General features: G+C 48.6%; 1 protein-coding gene across 1 annotated transcript in view; it reads right to left on the reverse strand.

Moving 5' to 3' along the window:
* Positions 1–15201: 15201 nt before the first annotated feature.
* Ifitm10 (interferon induced transmembrane protein 10) overlaps positions 15202–23004 on the reverse strand; it is a 14896-nt gene continuing 7093 nt past the window's right edge. Inside the window, exon 4 of the mRNA XM_026781319.1 lies at positions 15202–15796. Within this exon, the coding sequence (XP_026637120.1) occupies positions 15647–15796 (150 nt within the window). The 3' untranslated portion in view covers positions 15202–15646. The remainder of the gene's footprint in view (positions 15797–23004) is intronic.

Consider the following 23004-nt stretch of genomic DNA (forward strand, 5'->3'; position numbering starts at 1 on the left):
AAGAAGAAGAAGAAGAAGAAGAAGAAGAAGAAGAAGAAGAAGAAGAAGAAGAAGAAGAAGAAGAAGAAGAAGAAGAAGAAGAAGAAGAAGAAAGGCTGAAAGAAGTCTGGCTTTGCTGTTACTACTTTCACCGGCCTTTGGGGAAGCTCCCTAGCTCAGCATGCTGTCCCCACTGGTTCAGCTCCTTTGCCATATTTTTCTGTGACCCATCTAGCAGTGCACTGTGGGAACAAACTGAGAACTCTGGTAGGCAGGCAAAGAGGAGTCTGAGGCCTGGAATATGAGTAGTCAGAGCTGGGATTCCTGCACGGGAGAGGATGCTGCAGCTGGAAAGGGTAGGTCCAGACCGTCTGCTACAGTCAGAGAGGAAGGCAAGGACAGGCACTGTTCTGAGCGAGTAGGCCAGGGCTACCTGCTCACAGGTGTGAGCATGCAGAATCCCCAGCTGTGCCCAGAGCTGCCTACAGAAGGCACAGGAAAATTCTAGGCAGGACCACAGAGCTCCAAGGGTCTGAGCCCTAGACACACATACCTAGACCCTGGGGAAAGAAGCAGCTTCAGACAAAACTAGGGACAGAAGAGATGTACAAGGGGGAGGCCCTCAACTGACTACTCTATGACAACAATGACAAAAAATATCAGTTAGTTAGCTTTAAAAAAAATCATTTATATTTATTCTCTTTTTTATTTGTGTATATATGTGTGAGAGAGGAAGCATGTATCCCATGTATATGTGGGTGCCTAGAGAAGCCAAAAGAAGGCATCAGATTCCCAGGGTCTGGAGTTACAGGTGGTTGTGAGCTGCCATGTGGGTGCTGGGAACTGAGCCCAGAATAGCAAATGCTTTTGGCCACTGAGCCATCTCTCCAGCTGAGCCAGTGGGTTCTTTGGTTCCTTCAGATCTTGGTCAGAACAAAAGGTGACTTCCAGTTGTGGTAAGGAGAATCATGCAGCTGGCCTCAGACTTCTAAGTTGCTGAGGATGACTTTGAACTCCTGATCCTCCTACCTCCACCTCCCTGGTTCTTATGTTACGTGTGTGTCACCATCACACATTTACTTGATATGTGCTAAGGGCCAAGCCCAGAGCTCCCTGTATCCTAAGAAAGCACTCTGCTGAGTAATGCTCCCAGGAAGGGACCTAGCCACTCATCACTGGGAAAGTTAGGCTGTTTAAGGACTCTATGTGCACATCACCAAGAGACAAGTACAGAAGGGACCCAAGGAAGGACAGTGCCTGGTGAGGTTTCCTTGTTCGCCAAAGGCAGGATTATGTTGATTCTAATTAGCCAGTGAAAGGGAACTACATATCCCATAATCCTAGAAAAAACAAGCACAAGGAAGAGAGTCAAAGTGATTCTTTTAGAACATCAAGATGTTTAATAAAATCCCAGCAACACTTACATACCAGATAAGAGAAAGGAGAGAGAGATGACTGTGGAGGCCCAAAAAATATGAGCCTGTGTCCACGTTGACCAAAGATCAGAGGGCTGGAACTTACCTCTAGTCCCACCTAGATTTAGCTAGGGGAGTTCTGCTCTCTCAAGGTTATTGTCAACAGGTGTGGCTAATAGCCAGACCTTGTATTTAAAGAAGTCTCTGGATCCAACTAAATTTCAGTTCTCTTAAGGAGATAACTTTGGATTCTACCCAGGGAGTGCTGGGCCTACAGAATGTTTTGGCCCAGGGTATGAGTGTGACTTGTTTTGTTCTAGCAACAGAATATTTAACTGTAGACGTAGCCTGCAGCCTTCAATGGGTCTGCTCATTTCCCTGTATCAGGCTAATGTAGTTTCTGTCCTAATCCTACTTTTAGTGAGCAGATGTATTTTAAGCAATTGGAAATTAAACGCGGGCAGATTTCAGTACTCATTGGAACTCCCTCCCGATACTATTCTATGTTTCTCTGTCTTATTATTTTTAAGCGTGTCTTCATATTCTTTACTATATTTCTAAATCCCCATGCCTCTACCTTGGCAAGAAGTATTTTTGTCGAGGCTGGTCCCCGACAGATGACCAATATTAGAAATGAAAAGGGAATCATCTCAGACCCCATGGACAGAGAAGCAGGATTAAATCAAGCTTTAAAAATGTCTATCTGAGGGTGGAGAAATGGCTCAGAGGTTAAAAGCACAGGCTGCTACTTCAAAGGACCCCAGTTTGATTTCTAGTGTTCGTATTGGGTGGGGTAGCTTATAAAGGTCTGTATGATCCTCTTGTAGCCTCTGCAGGCGCTACACACTCATGGTGCACACACAAATGCACAGCCACAATTTAAAATAAAGCCTCTGCCTACTCAAGAATCAATCAAAAAAGCAGAGAGACATCCTGTGGGGTGGGAGGAAGGAGTCACCAGCTGCAATGGATTAACATCCAGACACAAAACCAACCCCAATTCAACTAACCCAACCCAAAATGGGACACTTCTCACACGGGAGTACATGTGATGCAAATACAGAAAATGCCTGTCAAAACAACAGAGAGACCAGGTGTATGCAATGGTAGAGTTCAGCTACCCCGTTTGGAGCCCTGGGATCCATCCCCAGCACTGCTAGAAAACAAACCAACCTACTGTTTCATCCCATGAGAATGGCTAGTAAAAATAAAGAAGCCAGGGATGTGGTCAACGTGGCTCACACACCTGATAATACTACGTAGGAGAAGACAGGAGGATTGCATTGAGTTGAGACCCATCTGGGCTACAGTGTAAGAATTAATATTAAAGGAGAAAGACAAAACATTCTGGAAACAGCATAGAAGAGGATGTCTGTGTGTTGTTGATGGGAATGTAAACTGGTCCAGCCATTAAGGAGAACAACATAGACTTCCCACAGAATTAAAAATAGACCTACTTCATATCCAGCTATTCTACTTCAGGGTTTATAGCCAACGGAAATTAAATCCACACACAAAGAGATACCTGCAGGTCCTGATGTGGAATGGCCCAGGAGTCCATCAATGGACAGATGGATGAAGAGAAGGAATGTATGTATGCACACTCGAGTATGGCTCAGTTGTAAAGAACGAACCCCTGCTGTTGGCAGCAAAATGGACAGAGCTGGAGAGCACTGTTGGTGAGGTAAGCCAGGCTCAGGAGAAGTTCTTCACCTTCTCATTCACAGTGGGAGCCATGAACTTTGTAACCATAACACCGTACACGGTAAATAGACAGGTCTTCCCAATGGGGATGAAGTGAACCAAGCTCTGTAGTGACACGGGCCACCAGCTGCTCTCAAGAGAAAATGGATGAGCAGAACCATCCTTTGCCTTGAAGTCTAAGAAAAAACAAAAGCAAATGCGGAAGAAAGCCCTCCATGTCTGCCTGTTTTCACTAGTGAAGTCTAGAAAGTTGTTGAGGAAGTAATAATACAAATTTCACATCATCTTTCCCCAAAAATAGAAGAGGAAGGGCCACTTTCAAATTCTTCTTCTTTAAAGTGAGGACCCAAACAAAACCAAGCAGGTTTAGACACGTGGACACAGACACAGAGACAGACTCCTAGGGAGTGTCCACCATGGCTGCCACATCCACATCAGCCCACACCACAGTCGAGGGCAATTGTTCAAGGAATGCAAGGCTGAGAAAAGGTTAGACTTGAGCGTAATCAGCCATAAGAAGAGACTCAAGCTGGGCAATGGAGGCGCACACCTTTAATCCCAGGACTCGGGAGGCAGAGGCAGGCGAATCTCTGTGAGTTCGAGGCCAGTCTGGTCTACAAGAGCTAGTTCTAGGACAGGCACCAAAGCTACAGAGAAACCTTATCTCAAAAACAAACAAACAAACAAACAAACCACCAAGAGACAGAGAGAGAGAGAGAGAGAGAGAGAGAGAGAGAGAGAGAGAGAGAGGCTGGAAAGGCTTACTGGATAGACCTCAGCTCCATTCACAGGAAGGCAAGGACACTGGCCTGAGACACCCACAAGCCCACAGCAGCAGTGTGTACTGGAGAGTCAAGGTGGGGGGGGGCATTTACCCTGTGGTCAGGAACACGACAGGGAAGTCCATTCTCGCCTCTAATGTGACCCTAATTGACACAACCTGCTCAACTGCAAGGCACTCAGGAGCACAGGGATGTTGACAGCTCCCTGGGTAAAGTGCCTGTTGGGCAAGCGTGGGGACCCAGCTCCATTCTCAGCACCCACACAAAGGTTGAAGGGTGGCACATGCCTGTGATTCTGCTGCTGGGGGATGGGTAGGGTCAGGAGGATTCACGCTCAGGAGAAAACCCTCTCACACAGGGATAAAAGGGAAAAAGAAAACCCGCTGATCCGCCAGTGTTGTAGTTTTGCATTCGTTTAAATATGTGACGTGTGTTGTGTATGCTTTGTGGTCCAAGTGCACCACATTCACAAAAAGGGACATCAGATCTTCTGGAACTGGAGTTGTAGGTAGTTGGGAGCCATCAGGAGGTTTCTGGGGAATTCTGCAAAAACAACAAGTGCTCGTAACTGCTGTGCCATCTCTCCAGTCCTCAGATGTCATAATCAGAGTGATTTTAAAATTCACATCATTGCACCAAAACTGCTAGAACTATTAAGTGAAATCAACATCACAGGGCATGGGACAATCCCTCCCCCCAAAAAAAAACCCCAACAAAACAATCATTTTTATGACTCAGTGTGGCAGTAAGAAACAGTGAGAGGTCAAACTTATTAGAAATATCTTTCAAAATGGCTCCTACACAAATAGGCCTCTGAAATATTCATGATGTCATTGGTTTTTAGGGAGTTGCTTCTTACAGTAACAAGGCAATGCACTGCATAGTGCTGCGCACGCAGTACAAGGACCCGGCTGGTGTGGACGTGAGCACCAGGAGCTCTCTCATCCGCAGCTGGTGGGAATGAATGCAAACTGGTCCGGCCACTTGGCAGATGGGCTGACAGCATCTCACACAGCTGTGTTCACCCAGCGACTTGTAAACACATCCACACACAGCCTTGTGTGTGGGTGTTCGTGACAGCCGTAATTGCTGAAACTTGGAGGCAAGCCAGATTTTGCCCTTCTGCGTGTGGACGGATAGACAAACAGGTCGATCCAGACAGTGGATTGTGATGCAGCGATAGAAAGGTGTGAACTAGGGCTGGGGTGTGAGGCTCAGCGATGCAGCTCAAGGCTCTGGCTTCCATCTCCCGCAGCACAATGAAGAAATGATCTGTACAGTCCCTCAAAGCTTAAACAGAACCACCTTCTGTGATTTGACGGTTGAATGCGCCCCCCATAGACTCATATCCATGAACGCTTGATGCCCAGAGGTGGCGCAGTTTTGGAAAGTTGCGCATCCTTCAGGAGGCAAGGCCTCATTGGAGAAACTCTGTCTCTGGGGGTAGACCTTCAAGATCCTTTTCCTGTCCACTCTCTACTTCCTGACTGTAGAGTGTTGTTGCCAGGATCCTCTGGCCCATCACCATGTCTTTCCTTCCCTGCACTTGAACAGACTGTGCAGAATAAACCTTCCTTCCTCAGGATGCTTCTAGTCGGAATTTTGATCACAGTTAGAAGAAAAGAAACTAATACACAACGTAACCCAGGAATCCCATTTCAAGGTTTATACCTAGAGGAACTGAAAGCAAGGCGTCGGTAGCGAGCTGTATACGCAGCAATTTTCACGGCGGTGCTCGAGAGTGACCGTGGTGTCCATCAATAAATGACCAGGGCGGCAGTGTGGCCATGCACACAGAAAAGTTCAGCTCTAAGAGGAAGGGGTTCTGACATCTTCTAAAATGGGGATGGACCTGAAGCCACTGTGCTTGCTGACTAAGACAGGCCTGCCACAGGGGGACACCCACCCACTCCCTGTGGGATCCCACTCCTGTGAGACCCCCCAGAGTCGAGGCATCCACAGGGCAGGGTGAGAGCCAGTGGCTGGGGATGAGTGTCAGTGTTTTATAGCAACAGATCTCCAGCATGAGAAGATGAGAGAGCTCAAAGGCAGATAATGAGACTGGCTGTGGGGGACTGCTGTAGAAAATGGGAGGATGTAGACAGGTGGGGTGGAGGTGATCAAGACACTCTATTCATGTATTAAATTGTCAAAAGTTGAATAAAAGCATCAATAAGCAAATAATAAAAATAAGAAAGATGCCAAATACCATGTGCATTTTGACACAATATAAAATAATAGGGAGATGGCTTCATAGGTGAAGTATTTGGCTTGCAAACATGAGGACCTGAATTTGGATCCTTAGCCCCCACATAAGAAGCCAAGCATGACGACACGTCTCACTAACCTAGCACTAGGGAGGCAGAGTCAGGAGGAGCCCCAAGGCTGGGCTGGCCAGCTATTCTTACTGGACCAACAAGGTTCAGCTTCAGTGAGAGACCCTGACTCAAAGGATAAAGTGGAGAGCCACTGAGGGAGACACTTGATATGGATTCTAGTTAACATGTGCACACACATACACACACACACACATGCATGTGTACACACACGCACCTCATGCTCAACTGAAAAATAGCTATGGAACCATGAACAGAGAGAAAGGCATCTTGAGTGTATATTGGGAATAGGAATGAGCCATAACCCAATCATATGACATTCTGGAGAAAGAGAAACAAATGGTGGAGACCGTGAGGCAGTTAGGGTGTTCCAGGGAAGGGGAGGGGGTAGCCGTGGAACAACCAGGATGGTTAGCATGGAAAAAAGTCCTCTGCCTGGCACAGTGGTGGCCAGTCCCTGGAACAATACACTTGTAGAAGCCACACACATCTCCCACCAAGACAGAAAAGCAGTGTGAACTAGGGGCTCCGCTGACAAAGGCTTGTCAACGTGACCCGTTAGACTGTGACAAGTGTCCCTGTCTGGGGTGGAGCAGTGATAACGGGTAAAGCTGTATATGGGGGCTGAGGATGACCGGTATATGTGGGTGAGAGGCAGATGGAAGGACAAGTGGGGTCAAGTGGGGTGGGGTCAAGTGGGGTGGGGACTGCGGGTGCACGGGAAGACACGTGAGTGGGGTGGGGGACGAACGTGCGTGGAGTCGGGTGCGCACTGGGTCTGTGTTGCTCTGCCCAAGTCAGTTGTGAGCCCAAAGCTACTGAAAAAAATGACGCCTATTTTTACAAAATCAATCAAAGGCTTAGTGATAATCTAACTGTACATGTTCAGAATTTGTTTACTACAAATTACAAGATACTGAGTGGAGGAATCGATGAATATGTGCGTGGAAAGAGCATGCCCTGAGGGTTCAGCTGAAGACTCGGAGGAGAGACGACATCAGGTTCCTCAAACCCAGTTTCAGACTCACCGGGGTTTAACAGCAACACGGGGTTCTACGTAGAGAAAGACACGTTGTTAGTGGAATGTATGTGGAGAGGGGGGAAAGGAGCATCCAAAGGAGCTCCGAAACAAGAAATCAGTTAGGAGGAAAGGGAATTGACTGATTTTAAGACTTTTGTGAAGTGGCAGTGGTCTAGACAGAAAGCACAGCCCCATGTTTTTGTCTGAAGTTCATTATGCCAAACTTACTCCCTTAGTGTTTGTTTGTCCATGTGTGTGGGTGTGCATATATGCATGTGCATGTGCGTGTGCACATATGTGAAGGCCGGAGGTCAACACCGGGTGTCCTTCCTCAATCACTCTCTCCATGTTCTTTGACACAGCGTCTCTCAGGGAACCTGGAGCTTGCTCACTCAGCAACCGGGCTGGCTAATTAGATCTGATGTGGGATCCTCTCTGGATGCGGTGCATCTGTTTCATCAGCATTGGTTATTAAAGAAGCTGCGGCTGAGCCAGTGGCTTAGCAGAGTAAAGCCAGGCAGGAAATCCAAACAGAGATAGAGAGAGAGAGAGCAGGAGGAGTCAGGAAGATGTCATGTAACTGCCGAAGAAGAACACACTGGAAGAAGAACACAGCCTCATGGCGATACCCAGATTAATAGAAATGGGTTAATTTAAGATGTAAGGGCTAGTTGGGAATACACCTAAGGGTACGGACCAGACAGGGTTGTAATTAATATAGTTTGTGTGTGATTATTCAGGTCTGGGCGTCTGGGAACGAAAGAGCAGTTCCCCACAACGTAGCTCCAGGGATCCTCCTGCCCAACCTTCCCAGCACTGGGACGACAGATACCTAACACCGTATCTACCTTCTTACATGGGGATCTGAACTTGGGTCCTCACACTTGGGTGGCAAGCACTTTAGACTGAGTTGTCTCCCCAGTCCCTTGGCGGTTCATCTAGAACGGGTGGGGAGAAGCCTGAGTTGTCTCCCCAGTCCCTTGGCGGTTCATCTAGAATGGGTGGGGAGAAGCCGGAGTTGTCTCCCCAGTCCCTTGGCGGTTCATCTAGAACGGGTGGGGAGAAGCCTGGAGCATGAGTGACCTTCCCTTCTGGTGGCCCTGTGAGGATGTTTCCACAGACATTGGCCCAAGAGGCAGAGGGAAGATCATGAAGGGAAAAGACCCATCCTCAAAGTGGGAGGAGAGGAAAGCAGGCAGCGCACACAGTGCTGCTCACCTCGCTGCTGCTACCACTGTCGTGAATGTCAGAATCCCGATTCTTCCAGCTCGCTGCATGAGCTCACAGGAGTGACCCTCGAGAAATCAGCCTCCGGCTGGAGCTGCAACTGCCTCTGATGTAAGCCAGCCTACTAAATCCCTCCTTAGGACACATAAACACGTTTACATATGTAGATACACATACTGAGTAAAAAGAAATCCCACCGGAGGCAGTCCAAATTTCCAACCACTTTTACAACGAGGAATCTCAGAGGGCAGCACACTTCCTGAGTCTGAAATAATAAAAGCTGACTGGCATGGCACCCCACACCTGTAATCCCAGTACTCGGGAAGCTGAGGCAGGAGGATTGTAAGTTCTAGGCCAGCCTGAGCTACAAGGCTCAAAAAAAAAAAAGACAACAGAAGAACGTCAAAGATAAATCAGGTACATAGGGAGTTCAAGGCCAGCCTGTGCTACACGGGAGGGAATGAGGGAGGAGGGGGATTAATGAGCTAACCATTTAGTGTGAGATACTGGAATCAAGAACAGCAAACAGGACAGCAAAAAGAACAGTAACTCTTCAAGAAATTAAAACCGTCTGTATCCATTACCTTTCTCAGTACTCTGACCAAATGCCCCAGAAGAAGAACCTTAAGAGGAGAAAGGATTTACTTTGCCTCACAGTGCATTGTGGGGAAGGCCAGGTAGCCGGGGCTTACAATGTGGCTTGTCACATCTCAGTGGATCAGGAAGCAGAGAGGTCGTTCTGGAAGGAGAATCAAGCTGTGGGCCCTCACATCTTGCCTCTGTGGACCTCCTATGTCTCCATCTAGACTCACCCCATGGCCTAAAGGCTCTGGGAACTCCCAGGACAGCAGCAGCTTCTGGGACCCAGTGTTTATACATTTAAGCCTCTGGAATGTGTTTCAAATTCAAAGCATGACTCCTTCCACTTAGAGACTCCAGGGCACGTGGCCCCATCATCTGCTGCTCCAAACACAGCACAAAGACACCCCACTCCCAGTGATATGTCCCCAAGGGAGCGGGAAGAACACCAAGTCTATCACATGCCTCTGCGTCTGAAGAACAGCAAATACAGCAGTGTTTTAAAAATACTAATACAAAGAGAATATTTAAATTTGGTTCAGACACACAAGGTTATTTCAATGTTAAAAAACAACAAATAGAATAATTTACAATCATTTTTTAAGATTTATTTTTATTGTGTATGTGTCTGTGGGGGTGGGGGTTGAGTGCTTATAGTTCTTGTAGAGGCAAGAAGAGTGCGTCAGATCCCCTGGAAATGGAGTTACAGGGGGTTGTGAACTGCCCAGTGTGGGTGCTGTGACCCAAACCTAGGTCCTCTGCAAAGGCAGCCAGTGCTCTTAACCACTGAACCTTCTCAACAATTCCAGGTTTATTTTTTTTATTTTAAATTATGTATAGTGTGGTGTGGCGCATGCGTGTGCATGTGGTTATCTAAGGAGGGCAGAAGAGGACGTCAGATCCCCAGGAGCTGGAGTTAAGGTGTTGTGAGCTATCTAATGTGGCTCCTGGGAACTAAACCTGCGTCTTTTGCAAGCACAGCCAGTACTCCTAACCACTGATCTATCTCTTCAACCTCTACTTTAATTTAATAAGGGAGAAAAAACTCATGCAATTAGATCAAAACTTCAGGAACACTGTTCCAGGGCACTCCGTAGAAAGTAAACATCATTGTGCTGGCAAGGCGGGCAAAGGCACTTCCTACACAAGCCAGATGACCTTGAGTAAAAAGAGAAAACGGACTCTAAACTCTGACCTTCACGTGTTTTATGACACATGTGTGGCCATGCTCACATCATACACAGAATAATAAAAAATTTAATTTTTAAAAAATTGCTGGAAAGCTGGCTCATGGTTAAGAGCACTTGTTACTCTTGCTAAGGACCCAGGTTTGCTTGCCAGCACCCACATGATGGCTCACAGCCATCTATACCCCTCCAGTTCTAAGAGAGCTGATGCCCTCCGTGGGAACCACATGCACACAGTGCAGACATACATGCCAACAATATTCAGTGAGAGTGAGGGCGAGCAGGCAAACACAGCGCTTCCTCTTCCACGTCCTTTTACATAGGCTGCTGTCAGAGGGTGTCCCAGATGAAGGGTGGGACTTCTGGCTTCAGGTAATCTGATTGAGAAAATCCATCACAGGAGTGCCCAGCAGCTTGGGTTTTAGTGGATCCCAGATGCAGTCAAGTTGACAGCCAAGACTGGCCATGACATATCATTGCCGTTGCTGGTCCTCTGCTGACGTCAGATTCCAGCTTCTTCAGCCTTGCACCCTGACTGAAAACCATTGTCAATGTGCACTACATTTTCTTTATCCGTCCTCCTGCTGACGGACACCCAGACCGGTTCTGGAACTTCCCTATCGTGAACAGTATTGCAGTGAACGCTGATGTGCCGAAGTCTCTGTGATATGTGCCCAGCACAAGTATGAGTTTTACTGTTTAATCTTATTTGAATGGGGGTGTGACAGGGCATGCAGAGGCCGGAGGTTGACATTGGATGTCTCCCTCAGTTACTCTCCATTTTATCTTTAGAGACAGGTTTCCCATGAAGCTGGAGCTCACCAATTCTACTTGTCTGGCTGGCCAGTGAGCCCCTGGGATCTGCCTTTGTTTCCTTCCCCAGTGCCAGTGGCTGGCTTTCATGTGAGTCCTGGGGCTTCTCATGATTACAGGACAGGCGCCTTACCCACTGAGTGCCTCCGCAGCCCCAAGCTTATTACTTTTTAATGTACGTTTTTATGGAATGCTAAAATTTGTCCTATCATCTTTGCAGTCTAGCAAGGAAGCCCTCATGGGCATATTATGAATAGTCGTGAGCTTCCTTATGCAAATTCTAGAGAACTGCAAATAATCAGAATAAATATCTTAGGAAGTCACGTGACCTTGAAGGACTTATCTTTCCCGTGAGGGTTACACAGAGAAAGCCTGCTTTCCCAACTGCTCTGCCACACTGTAAATGAGGCCTTAGGAAAGGCAGACAGTGAAGAAACCCAGTGCATACTGATGAGCTTAGATATCCCAGGAGCATACACAGATAGAGCCCCACAGCTACAGAAAAAAAAATCAGATCAAAAGACCCACTGAGAGAGATGCTGGCCGTGCACCTGTGATTTGAATATCAGTTACGTTTTGTGACAACTGTAATGTATACCCAGAAAAGAAAATATCTCAGGCTGTGGCTTTAACAACCACATAAAAATTCTTTGTCTAAAATCAACCTGACAAACTCTTTGAGATGGTACAGAAAACCAGAAAACATTCTGGGCAGAAAGCAAGAGAGGTCTAAGAAAAGGCAGCCTACTGCACACTCGGGGATTTGGGGAATTCAGCGTTGTTGGACAAATGTAAGCCCCCCCCCCCCGTGTATCTACGGATTTAACCAAATTCCCATGAGGCTTTTGCTTTTGTTTTTGTTCTGCACTTGACAGACGGATTCTGAAAACCGAGTGAAAAGCAGAGTGGAATAGTCAGGAGGTTTCTGAAGAAGGACAGCACGAGGTAGCTCCGCAGGGGTTGCAGGTCTGGAGCGCACCCCGGGAAGAACCTTAGAAAACTCAGGTTGGAAGGGACAAAGAAAGAAAGAGTGGCTGTCCAGAAAAGCAGGCGGGGTTTGCATCAACTCTGCTCGATTGTTTACCTACATGTGAAAAGAATCCTAAAAGGCAAGTGCAGACAAGTTAAGACTGTCTGTGATTTAAAGGGGAAAAAGTCACCATGGAAAGGGACTGCCTCACAGAAAAGGATGTCCCAGTAGGTGACATACACTACAGCCACCAGAAAAGACTGATGGCACCTAAGACGTTGAAAACTTATTCCTTTCTGGTCTTTCTGGGGCCAGGTAACAGTCCTGGGCCTGGTTCAGTGTCCACCACGAGAGCAGCCGGAGAAGACATCAGCCCGGGAAACAGTGAACAATGTCTCCATAGATTCCCAGCCTGTCAGACTTTCTGTGTCCATCCTCACTGATAGTGACGACCCTGACACATTTCCTAATATGGCCTATCTCTTCGTGGCCAGCCTCCATCACCAGCCCTCACACCTGGGCCCCTGGCAACCTCTCCTCCTGCCCTTCCTTTTATGTGTCCTGCCCCATGGATTTTCCCCATTCTCTTTGTAGGTGTTTTGGTTCCTAATAATAACCATTAAACCTCTCTCAATCTGCTTTTTTTTCCCCACAGAGACATAATAATGAGCAAATATTTCTTTAAACTAGTTTTTCTTTAAAAATCAAAGACAACACCTGTTTTATGCTGGAATCATTTATGAATGACTTCAGGATGACTACCCTCAGGGAAGTTACTGGAAACTCAAACCAAGATGTGCTCATGTGTATATTTTATATTCTTATGCATGCGAAAATATATTAAAGGGTGATTCGGTTGTCTCCTACTATGGCATTTATGAACAACATACTATAAATGTGTACGTATAAACAGATGCACGTTGAACAGAAGCTACATAGAGTAAAACCTGTGACTTCATACTTTGGAAAATAGCCAGGCAGTGGTGACTCATGCCTTTAATCCCAGCACTCAGGAGGCAGAGGCAGGAAGATCTCTGTGAGTTCAAACCCAGCCTAGTCTACAAAGCTAGCTCCAAGACTTCCAAATCTACATAGGAAATCTTGTTTCAAAACAAAACAAAACAAAATTGGGAAATACATGCTCATGTGATCCCCACCAGCATCCCACAAGTCACTATGGCTACTCTGATGGTCACAAAGCTGTCTTTTCATCCCAGTGTCTTCAATTTTAAAAATATGTTTTTAAGAACTATATATTTCTTGTTTTATTTATGGCCCATGCCTTTGCTGTGTGAATATATGTGTATCATGCACATGCAGGAGCATCGGATCCCCTGGAGCTGGAGCTTCAGATGTTCCTGAGGTGCCGTGTGTTTGTGAGAACCGAACCTGGGTCCTCTGGAAGAGCAGTATGCACTCCTAACTGTTGAACCATCTCTTCAGCCCCCAAATGCCTTCTGTTGATATGTTACTGAGAAGCAGTAGCCATGTGAATGGTGTCAAGAAGATGTGGGGAGCTGCCTGCCACACCCTCCAAGCACTGGCTGACAAGGAAGTGGCTAAAAAATGACAGCCCCATAGGGAGTGGTCAGGACTCTACCATGTTCTACTAAAGGGGCCAAATATCCACAGAGGTACAAGCTGAAGCTACCATTTTACCACCATGAGCTTGGCAGACGCAGATACCCGGCAGCAGGGAGGGCATGGAGCCACAGGGGCATAGCCTCTGATAAAAACAGAGGTATGAGCTCTTTAAAACTGGCATCTCCTACCAAAGAATGTGTTCTTGGAACCCCATGGCCCAGTAACTTACCTAAGGATGAGCCCCAAGAAATGCACTATTTTCTGCAGGTGCTAAATAGCCCATCATTTTTCATGAACAGTCACCTCTCCCCTGCAGCTTTGAAAATAAGACCTGGACACACACACACTTTAAATACACTTTTCTTATCTTTGTCCTTCTGCAAAAGTGCAATGATTTTCTTGTCTCTGCTCAAACGCCTGATGAGAAACAATGTAGCACAGAGTATCTCTTGGCTCGGGATTGAAGGATGGGAGGGGATGGTTATGGCAGAGGAGTGTGGGCTGCTAATTCACATCTCAGTGTACCTGAGAGCAGAGAACACTGACCAGGGGTTCTCAGCTATCAGTGTACCTGAGAGCAGAGAACACTGACCAGGGGTTCTCAGCTATCAGTGTACCTGAGAGCAGAGAACACTGACCGGGGGTTCTCAGCTCCTGTTCTCCTTTCCCTCTTATTCCACCCATGTCCCCAGACTCGTTTTGATTTGGGGTTGGCCTGGGTTTTTAAATTTTATTTATTTATTTTTCTTGCCATGTCACTCAGGATGTATTGAACTCCAGTAACCCCAGGCTTCTTCATCTCTCATTCTCGTCCAGTCTTGTCTAACCTTCCAGCTATCTGGTTAGGACAAGTTCAAGCTTCTGCATGTGCACAGCCCCCCACTCACCCCCATCTATACTCTGTGCCCACTGCTGGTGACGACCTCTGTTTGTGCCTGTCTTGTCCCAACACTTCTGACACTGCTGAGGGTTTGATCAGATAAGGGAGCCGAGCCTCCCCACCACTAAGCATGTCACTGGCCCCTATCTGAGCCCCACGGTATCTACTATTTTTTTCAGACCAACCAGGCCCTCATAGGGTAAGAGCTATGACCACTCTGTCCATCATCCATTTTTCAGCTTACCCCCCACCCCAGCTCACAGGGCAGCACCCTTTTGGGGCAGCACCACTTCCAGGATCAGCACATGCTGCTGCTGGTCTTGACCTTTGAACAGTGACCTTCAGTTGACAGGGAGTCTCCCCATTTCAGGGGCTAAGTAGGTGAGAACCTGAGCAACACCCTGTGGGGTACCCTGAGACTGGCAGGGTTTCACCGTCACTGTGGGATGTTTTCCTGGATACTCCACATCATCTCTCCCACTCCTACAGGCTTCCCAACTCTGTGCATCCTGTGTGGAATCCCTCCACCTAACACCCCTCATTTAACCAACCTACACACCTGGCCACTCCAAGGCCACTTCGTTTCTGAGCAAGCCTTGTGCAGAATTAACCATGTGCAGGCCCTGGGGTCATGGAATGCAAGAAGCACCTGATAAAGGTCCCCAAACATCCAGGTGACACCTAGACCCTGCTTGGAACACGGACAGAAGACGAAACTGAGCTGGGCACACGTTTTAATGAAAGTTCACAGATACAAGAGCTTGGAGCAGGGATCACAGCTTAGAGGAAGTTGGGGTCAGGAGTGAGGGAGTCCCAGGTGCTGGCAGCTCCCCTTCTGGGAGCTCCCACATAAGCCCTTCTTGCTGGGTGTCAGGTCTGAGGGATGCAAGAGCTTGGGTAGGGTACATGGGTCAGGGAGGGAAGTCACTGGCAACCAGGCAGCAACAGAGGGAGCCCAGAGATCCAGTGACAACAGGGCAGGGCAGGAGGCAGATAGGGTGGCTGGGAGGAGTGTGCCGCTCCATTGGGCACTCAATTTCTGGTGGCCTTGCTGCCATGCATGGCTCTGGGCCTTGGTAGAAGCCCATTCTGCCCCACACTCTCGGCATCCTGAATCTCAGTGACCATCAGTCTCAGTGCTGTGTCTCCAACGCCACTGGCTGCTGGGCTCAGTAGTCTGTGAGGGGGTACCGCAGGAAAATGAAGATGAGGATGATGCAGGAGGCCGCCAGCGCAGAGCTGGTGATGTTAAACAGCCGCGCTGTCTTAGCATCTTCCACGGCTCCATTCAGGTCATTCAGGAGCTTCTTGTCCCGAACCTGGAGGCAGAAGGAGGAGGAAGACAGGCAGAGGTCAGAGGAAGCAGTGGGTGGAGGTCAAGAGAGAAAGAAAGACAGGGGTCAGTGCAGGAGGAGGAAGGAAAGAGGGAGCTGTCAGAGAAAGCAGGAAGAGGAAACCCATAGAGGACAGGGGACCATGGTCATCAGAGGGGGAGGAAGAGATGCAGAAGTCAGGAGAGGAGACAGGACAGAGGCCAGAAGAGGAAAAAGGATGAGGTCAGGAGAGGAGAGAGGACAGTGGCCATCAGAGGAGAAGAAGATGGGCAGAAGTCGGAAGAGGAGGTAGGACAGAGGCCAGCAGAGGGATGGTGAGAGAGGACAACAGAGGAGGGGGAACTGGAGCCAATAAGAAACGGGAATGGAGATGGGAGGAGAGGTATGGAGACTAGCAGCAGAAGGATACAGAGGTCATCGGGGGAGGTTGACAGTAGAGGAGGGAGGTTGGAGTGGTGGGGAGCAGGGGTGTGAGCGTCGAGTAGTCTCGGGACCTCCATCCTACAAGCACCCCCACCTCGGTTTGGGGAGCATAGTCAACGAGAAACTCATCTTTCACGGTTTGTAAATAGTGTCTAGTTAGAGAAGGAAACGGGGAACAAAGAACACAGGTATCCTGTGAGGATGCCCAGGAATTTCTGTTTTAGTTTGTGCGATTTCACGGTTTGTAAAGTAAATAGTGTCTAGTTAGAGAAGGAAACGGGGAACAAAGAACACAGGTATCCTGTGAGGATGCCCAGGAATTTCTGTTTTAGTTTGTGCGAATGCTCAATGAATCTGAAGTGATCTAACACGAAAGAGGAAGGTGACCCTGGAGATAGCGGGCGCACGGTGAATAGGGCTGCGATGCCAGCAACAGTAGGCATGAGATGTGGTGACGTGTGTGTCCAGGGTGTCGTGATCAGTTCTGCCTAGTTGAACACTAGCTAGGACGCTGAGTAGATGAGACATCCTAGGGAAATGAGAACAGAGCTGGCCATTCCTAAGAGGCTACTTGGTCAGGGCAGACACGTCTTAGGACAGTCCCTGTGTACGACATAATCCAGTGAGCGCCAGCTGAACATGATGCAAGCTGAGAGCAGAGCCTAGGAGAAGATGGAGGTGGAGATGGCGGCAGGAGATGAGGACTGGGTTTGATTGAAGGAAGGAAGCCGGACAGAAAGACAGTTGGACTGGCTGATGCCAGAGTCAGGAAGCGTGGCGGGAGGGAGGGTGAGTGGGTGGGAACGGGGTTGGATATGGACAGGCAGAGGACAACTGAGGCCTGCTAGGAGGAGGGACTGTCCTGGGGAGGAAGGAGTGGTAAGGTGGAGCAAGGGAGAGGAGGAGATGTGCGATGGGTACCCAACAGCGGGCAGAGGGAGCAGAGAGGAGGAAGGCCTGGGCTGGGGTAGAGAAAGGAGGGGAAAGGATCCAGCAAAGGGCAGGGGTGACTTAGAGGGTGGGTTGTGCTCTATGTGAACTGGATGGAGAGGCTGTGGGAAGAGGAGTCAGGACAGCAAGGGTGGGAGTAAGATCCTGCCCTCTGGTGATTTGAGGGGAACCAGTATCTCTGTCACCGAGAATGAGGTGTGACCCCATTTACTTAGCTTGCGCAATTTGAGTGAAGTTTTTGATAACGTTTTATCATTTTCTCTAGAAAATTAAATTCTATCTTCCCTTGGATTTAGTATTAGCCTACTTGGTTTGCAGCTGTAATGTCAAACCCATTCCCTCATGGATGTTTGCTGTAGACACTGAATCTCTAGCAAGTATATTCCATATCTAGTTCAACTACCCCGCTGCAATCATTAGCCAGGTGTTCTCTTTAACAAACCAGCTGTTCTACTTCCTCTTGTCAGACCCTCCTCCCGGCTGCAGCTGTGGTAGAGAAACTCTGCAGGTATCCACGGGTCACCGCACAGAGTTAATGGGCCCTGTGGCTTCTCCTAATGCTTGCCTGTGGGGCGAAGACTGTGCAGTGTCCACCGTACACTGTTGGGAAAGGCCGTGATTAGTCTCATGCTCCTGGCTCAGCATCTTGCCCATAGGCTCCTATGAGGAAGACAAAGAGGAGTCTAGAACAATGCTGAGTAGCAGAGAGTGTGCAGGACAGCCTCGGCTCACCCTTGTTCTTTTGCATCTTATTTTTCTAAGAAAATAGATATTTATTCTTTGACAGTTCTGGAGGCTAGAAGGTAGCTATAAATACAGAAGTGAATATCAAGTGAACAGTGTGGGGGGACAGGTAAATAAACTCTCTCACACACACACACACACACATACACGCACGCACACACACACACACACACACACACACACACACACACACTCCAAGTAGCTTAGGCAAGTGGGGCCACTGGTGTTTTGATGTGCGTTCAATGGACAGGAGAGACAGTAGGTGAATTTGGCCATATGCTGGGTGAGGGAGGGAGGTACACAGAGGGACCTAGGTCAGATGGAAACAGCAGGACAGGGAGATGAGTGGATGTTTGTTTGGGGGGGGGGTAGACAGACGAGTGTATGAATACATGTGTCCCGGATGAGCAGAGCAGGTGGTGTGAGGAGACAGGAAGTATGTTGCTTGCATAGGGTGCATTGGATGGTCGAACAGGTACATGGGAAATAGTAACACATTTATGTAGTTAGGATGGACGCCTAGATAGAAGTGTGCTGATGGGTGGGGCAGGTGGGCAGATAGGTTTTTGAAGGTGTGTCAGATGGGGTATAGTGGTGCATTTTGTATCTTTGGGATGAATTTCTGATATGTCTGCTGGATATGTGGGATGGGTAGATAAACAGATTTAGGATTACATGTGGAATGGGTGAGGAGAAAGAGGGAGGAGGTTAAAAGAATATACCATTGACTAGTGAATGGAAGATAGGTACAGACTCTCAAATTCATCAACCAAACAGCCAGTCAGTCAGTCTTTACTTCGCGCTGTCCTCGTGGTTCACAGACCAGTGAAAAGTCACAAGGCACGGGGCAAGCAGGGCAGGTATCCATGGGATACGGGGGCTAGAGAGAGATCTGACGATGCTAGGGGTCAAAGGTGTCCTGGGAGATCCAGCCTCAGCAAATAGCCCAGAGAGACTTCATTGAGTGGATGTTTGTCACCAAGTCAGTGACGGGTTTGGTCACATGGGGGGAAGCACACCAGGTCGGGGGGAGCAGAGCCCCAGGAGGGGGTGGCTGAGGTCAGCCGGGAGCTGCTGATGGAGGTCAGAGCACAGTTGGGGGGATCAAAGGAAGCCATCGAGAAGATGGCGGGCTCTGTGAAGGCTTTTCAGAGCGATATAGAGCCTGAAGAAAGGGAAAGCCAGACAGACTCTAACGGAGCCTTTGGCTGAGGATTCAGGTCAGGCAGGGAGGAGGCAGAGTCTGGCCTAGAGGACATGGGTCTTTACCACGGACAAGAGCTGTGGCCGTGAGAGTGGGCTGACAGATGGGCTCCAGACCTGTGTTGAGGGCGGCACTGACAATGCCGAGTTCAGCATGGTGGATGAAGATGGATGGGGCTTGAGATGAGGTGGCCTAAGGATAAACAAAAGTCGAGCTGCAGAAGGAAAACTGGGCAGCCAGGGAGCTCGGCAGTGCAGGTCCCGGCACCAGGCTTATGGCTGGACAGCGGGGACAGCAGCGCTGCTGAGTCCGGCGTTCAAGGAGGAGGTGGAGGGCAGAGATGAACACGTGAAAGACACCACATCGGGCCCTGGGGGAGCGGGCTCCACAAAGATGAGGAACCCAAATTCAAAGACCAGGAAACCAAATGGGAGCAGTAAGACTTGGGATACTGGACAGAGAAGCAACAGGAAGCATAAGACGAGCAGGGGATGTGGGTAGGGCAGGAGCGGAATATTGGAGAAGCAACCCAAGCAGGAAAGACAGGCAGTGCTCCGTGGACCTGAGAGGTGACAGATGAAATCTGCTGTGGTAGAGGAGAATGGAGCATACTGGAGAGACTGGCGGGTGAGTCCACCAGAGCAAGCAGGGAAAGACGATAAGAGCGTTAGACGAGAAGGGCAGATGAGCGGGACTATAAACAGGCAGCCTTTTAATGAACGTTCATGGTCTGAAAGATAAATCCATTAAGGGAAGGGAGAAAGGGAAGACCCTGGGTGGGCAGACCAGTGGGTGCCAGCTGAAGGGATGGAAAGGAAACGGTGGCTGATGGGGTCCAAATGGTCAGGAAGTGCTGAGCTCTGGTTATGCACTCCATCAGCGTATACAGTGCGGGTCCTGGCCCCCAGCGATGGCAGGGGGTGGGGCCCTTGAGAGTGGGGCAGCCCTTACATAGCAAAGGCTCCACATGACCTTTACCCTTCCATGTGTGAGAGATGTGAAGAGCCTACAACCTAGAAGAGTGCAGACCTCACTGGAGCCTGACCATGCTGAGGCCTTGTGAGGTTCTGGAAGATCAGCAGAACTATGGGAAAGTCACTTCACACATGCAGACCGAAGCAGATGACTTAGATTGGGGGTGTGTGACAGGAAGGATGAGCAAGGGAGGTGGCATGGTGGGTAGTCAGCAGATAGGTGAGTGACAGGAGAAAGGAGAGAGGCTAGAGGCGCATGGACAGGGATTTTAGAGTGTTAGTGAAATATTTGGGTAGAGTGGGGGTGAGTATTTAGAATAGATGGGGCAGAAAGGAGTAGGCCTCACCTGACTAGAAGAATGGACCAGTTGAGATGGGAAGGAAGTACAGGACTCAGCTGGGGGAGAGCTTTGGCATGCACAGAGCCCTGGGTTGAGATCATCTGAGTGTGTGAGATCCAAGCAAATGCTGGACTGTTTTAGATAAGGATTTGGGCATTCACGAACTTGTGTGTCTGTGGATCCAATCCCATGCGTGAATACTAAATACTAAATAAATAAACACCAAATACTAAAGGAATGGCCAGGCAACAGCCTTCCACACCCACCTCCCTGGGCAGCTCCGTATCACTAGGAAGCTCCTCCCGTCTGGGCTCCCAGCCCTGTCTCTCTGCATCCTTAGTCTGTCACCACATGGAAGCTTCCTCACATGGACCCACTCACAGTAGATGACAAAACCCTCACCATGGAAAACAAGGCTGTGACTCGGCATGTCTGGTCCCTCTCCTGTTTCAACCATACAGGCTATGGAACTTTGTCCCTGGCCTTCTGCAAGGCCTGCTCCCCATCCTGGGATACACTTCCTCTGGACCACCTTGGGCTCAATACACCAGCACAGACTTCTGTTGGAGTCCACCTTTATCTTTATGAAATGCCAATCTCAGCCACTCCCCTTAGTCTTCACAGATGTTATATAAGTACATTTTATGATGGTCTGAGTTCCCTGCCAGAGGGAAGTCTCTATGGTCAGGGGCAGGGTGGTTGGTCACTCCTCATACACTGGGCAGTTATTCACTACATGAGAAGTGAGCAGGGTAGTGGGAGGATGCGTTCCGATGAACCCATGGCTACATGGTGGACGAGATAGTTTAATGAGTGGCCATGATGGTGACATCATAGGAGAGGGCAAAAGAGTAGACGAGAAAGAGGAAGGTAGACATAAGCTTCAAGGTGAAGAAAGATGGGGGGCTGGGGAAATGGCTCAATTCCTATAAACTGTTTGCCAAGCAAGCAAGAAGACCTGCATTCGATCCAAGAAATCTGTGTTTAACGTCAAAAACAAAAAGCAAAAAGCCAGGGTGGGCCGGGTGGTGGTGGCGGATGCCTTTAATCCCAGCACTCGGGAGGCAGAGGCTCCCTGTGAGTTCTCTGTGAGTTCGAGACCAGCCTGGTCTACAAGAGCTAGTTCCAGGACAGGCTCCAAAGCCACAGAGAAACCCTGTCTTGAAAAACAAAAACAAAAACAAAAACAAAAACAAAAACAAAAACAAAAAAAGCCAGGGTGGCTGGAGAAATGACTCAGAGTGCTTGTTGCTCTTACAGAGAGGACCCAGGCTCCGCTGCCAGCACCTAAAGGGTGGTTCACAACCATCTGTAACTCTAGTTCCAGAGCATCTGACAGCCTCATCTGGCCTCCTTGGGCACCAGGCAAAATATACATGCACATAAAACAAAATCAATACATCTACAAATACATTTTTCAAACTTCAAACATAGCAGCTCATGCCTATAACTCAGCACTGGGGAAGCAAAGACAGGCAGTTTTATGGCTATCCATTTAACTGGTGAACCCCTAGTCTCAGAGAGAGACCTTGTCCCAGAAGACAAAGTGGGGGTCTGAGAAGATGGCCCATGGATCAAGATAACTGCTATCAAGCTGAGCAATATGAGTCTGATCCCTGGGATCCCCATAGCAGAAGGAGAGAGTAAACTCCTGCAGGTTGTCCTCTGACCTCCAGACAACACACACGAGTGTGTATTCATGCACACACAAAAGTGAGTCATTTTTAATAAAAGATCCTGAGGAATGACACTTGAGGCCGACTTCTGACCTCCACATGCATGCTTGCTTACACACGTGTGCACTGGCACACATACAAACATGCACACACCCCATATGTGAACATGAATATGCACACACTTGACACAGACACAGGAGCTAAAAGAATGGATAAGCATGGGAGACAGGGCAAGTTCATGGACAGAAGAGGGTGAGGAAGAGACAAGAGGAAGAAAGTGCACGGTAGGTGTGGGGTGACCAGAGGGTAGAAGAGGCAGACGGCCTGCGTGGCATGACAGAGTGACAGTGGGAGGAGAAAGGATGGAAGAACACACGGGCAGGACATGGATGAAAGATAAAACATGGGAAAGGAAAGCGGGGAGATGAGCCAGGAGATTGTTGGGTGAGCCATTAGTAGGATTTGTGCTGATGCTGTGGGTATTTTCTTTCTTCTTTCCCCTTTTTTCCTTCCTTTCTTTTTTCTCCCTTTTTAAAGAGAGGGTCTTAATATAACGGATGCTGGCCCTGAGCTCTAAATCCTCCTGCCTCTGACTCCCAAATGTTAGGATTTCAGGTGTGCGTCACCGTATCTGATACATCTAGGGTGTGTCAGTGTCTAAAACTAAGAGAAGGCAGAACAATAAAGGAGTACGGGGGGGGGGGCAAGTGTGCACATGGCTGAAATATGAGTGTGCAGCTAGGCAAGTGAGAGTGTGCATGTGTGTCCACACCCACATATGGATCAGTGTGCATGTGTGTCCACAGCTACATATGGATCAGTGCACACGTGAGTTCACAGTCACATATGGATCAGTGCACAAGTGTGTCCACACCCACAT

Source organism: Microtus ochrogaster, chromosome 8 (assembly GCF_000317375.1).
Source record: "Microtus ochrogaster isolate Prairie Vole_2 chromosome 8, MicOch1.0, whole genome shotgun sequence".
In the NCBI taxonomy this organism is placed as follows: domain Eukaryota; kingdom Metazoa; phylum Chordata; class Mammalia; order Rodentia; family Cricetidae; genus Microtus; species Microtus ochrogaster.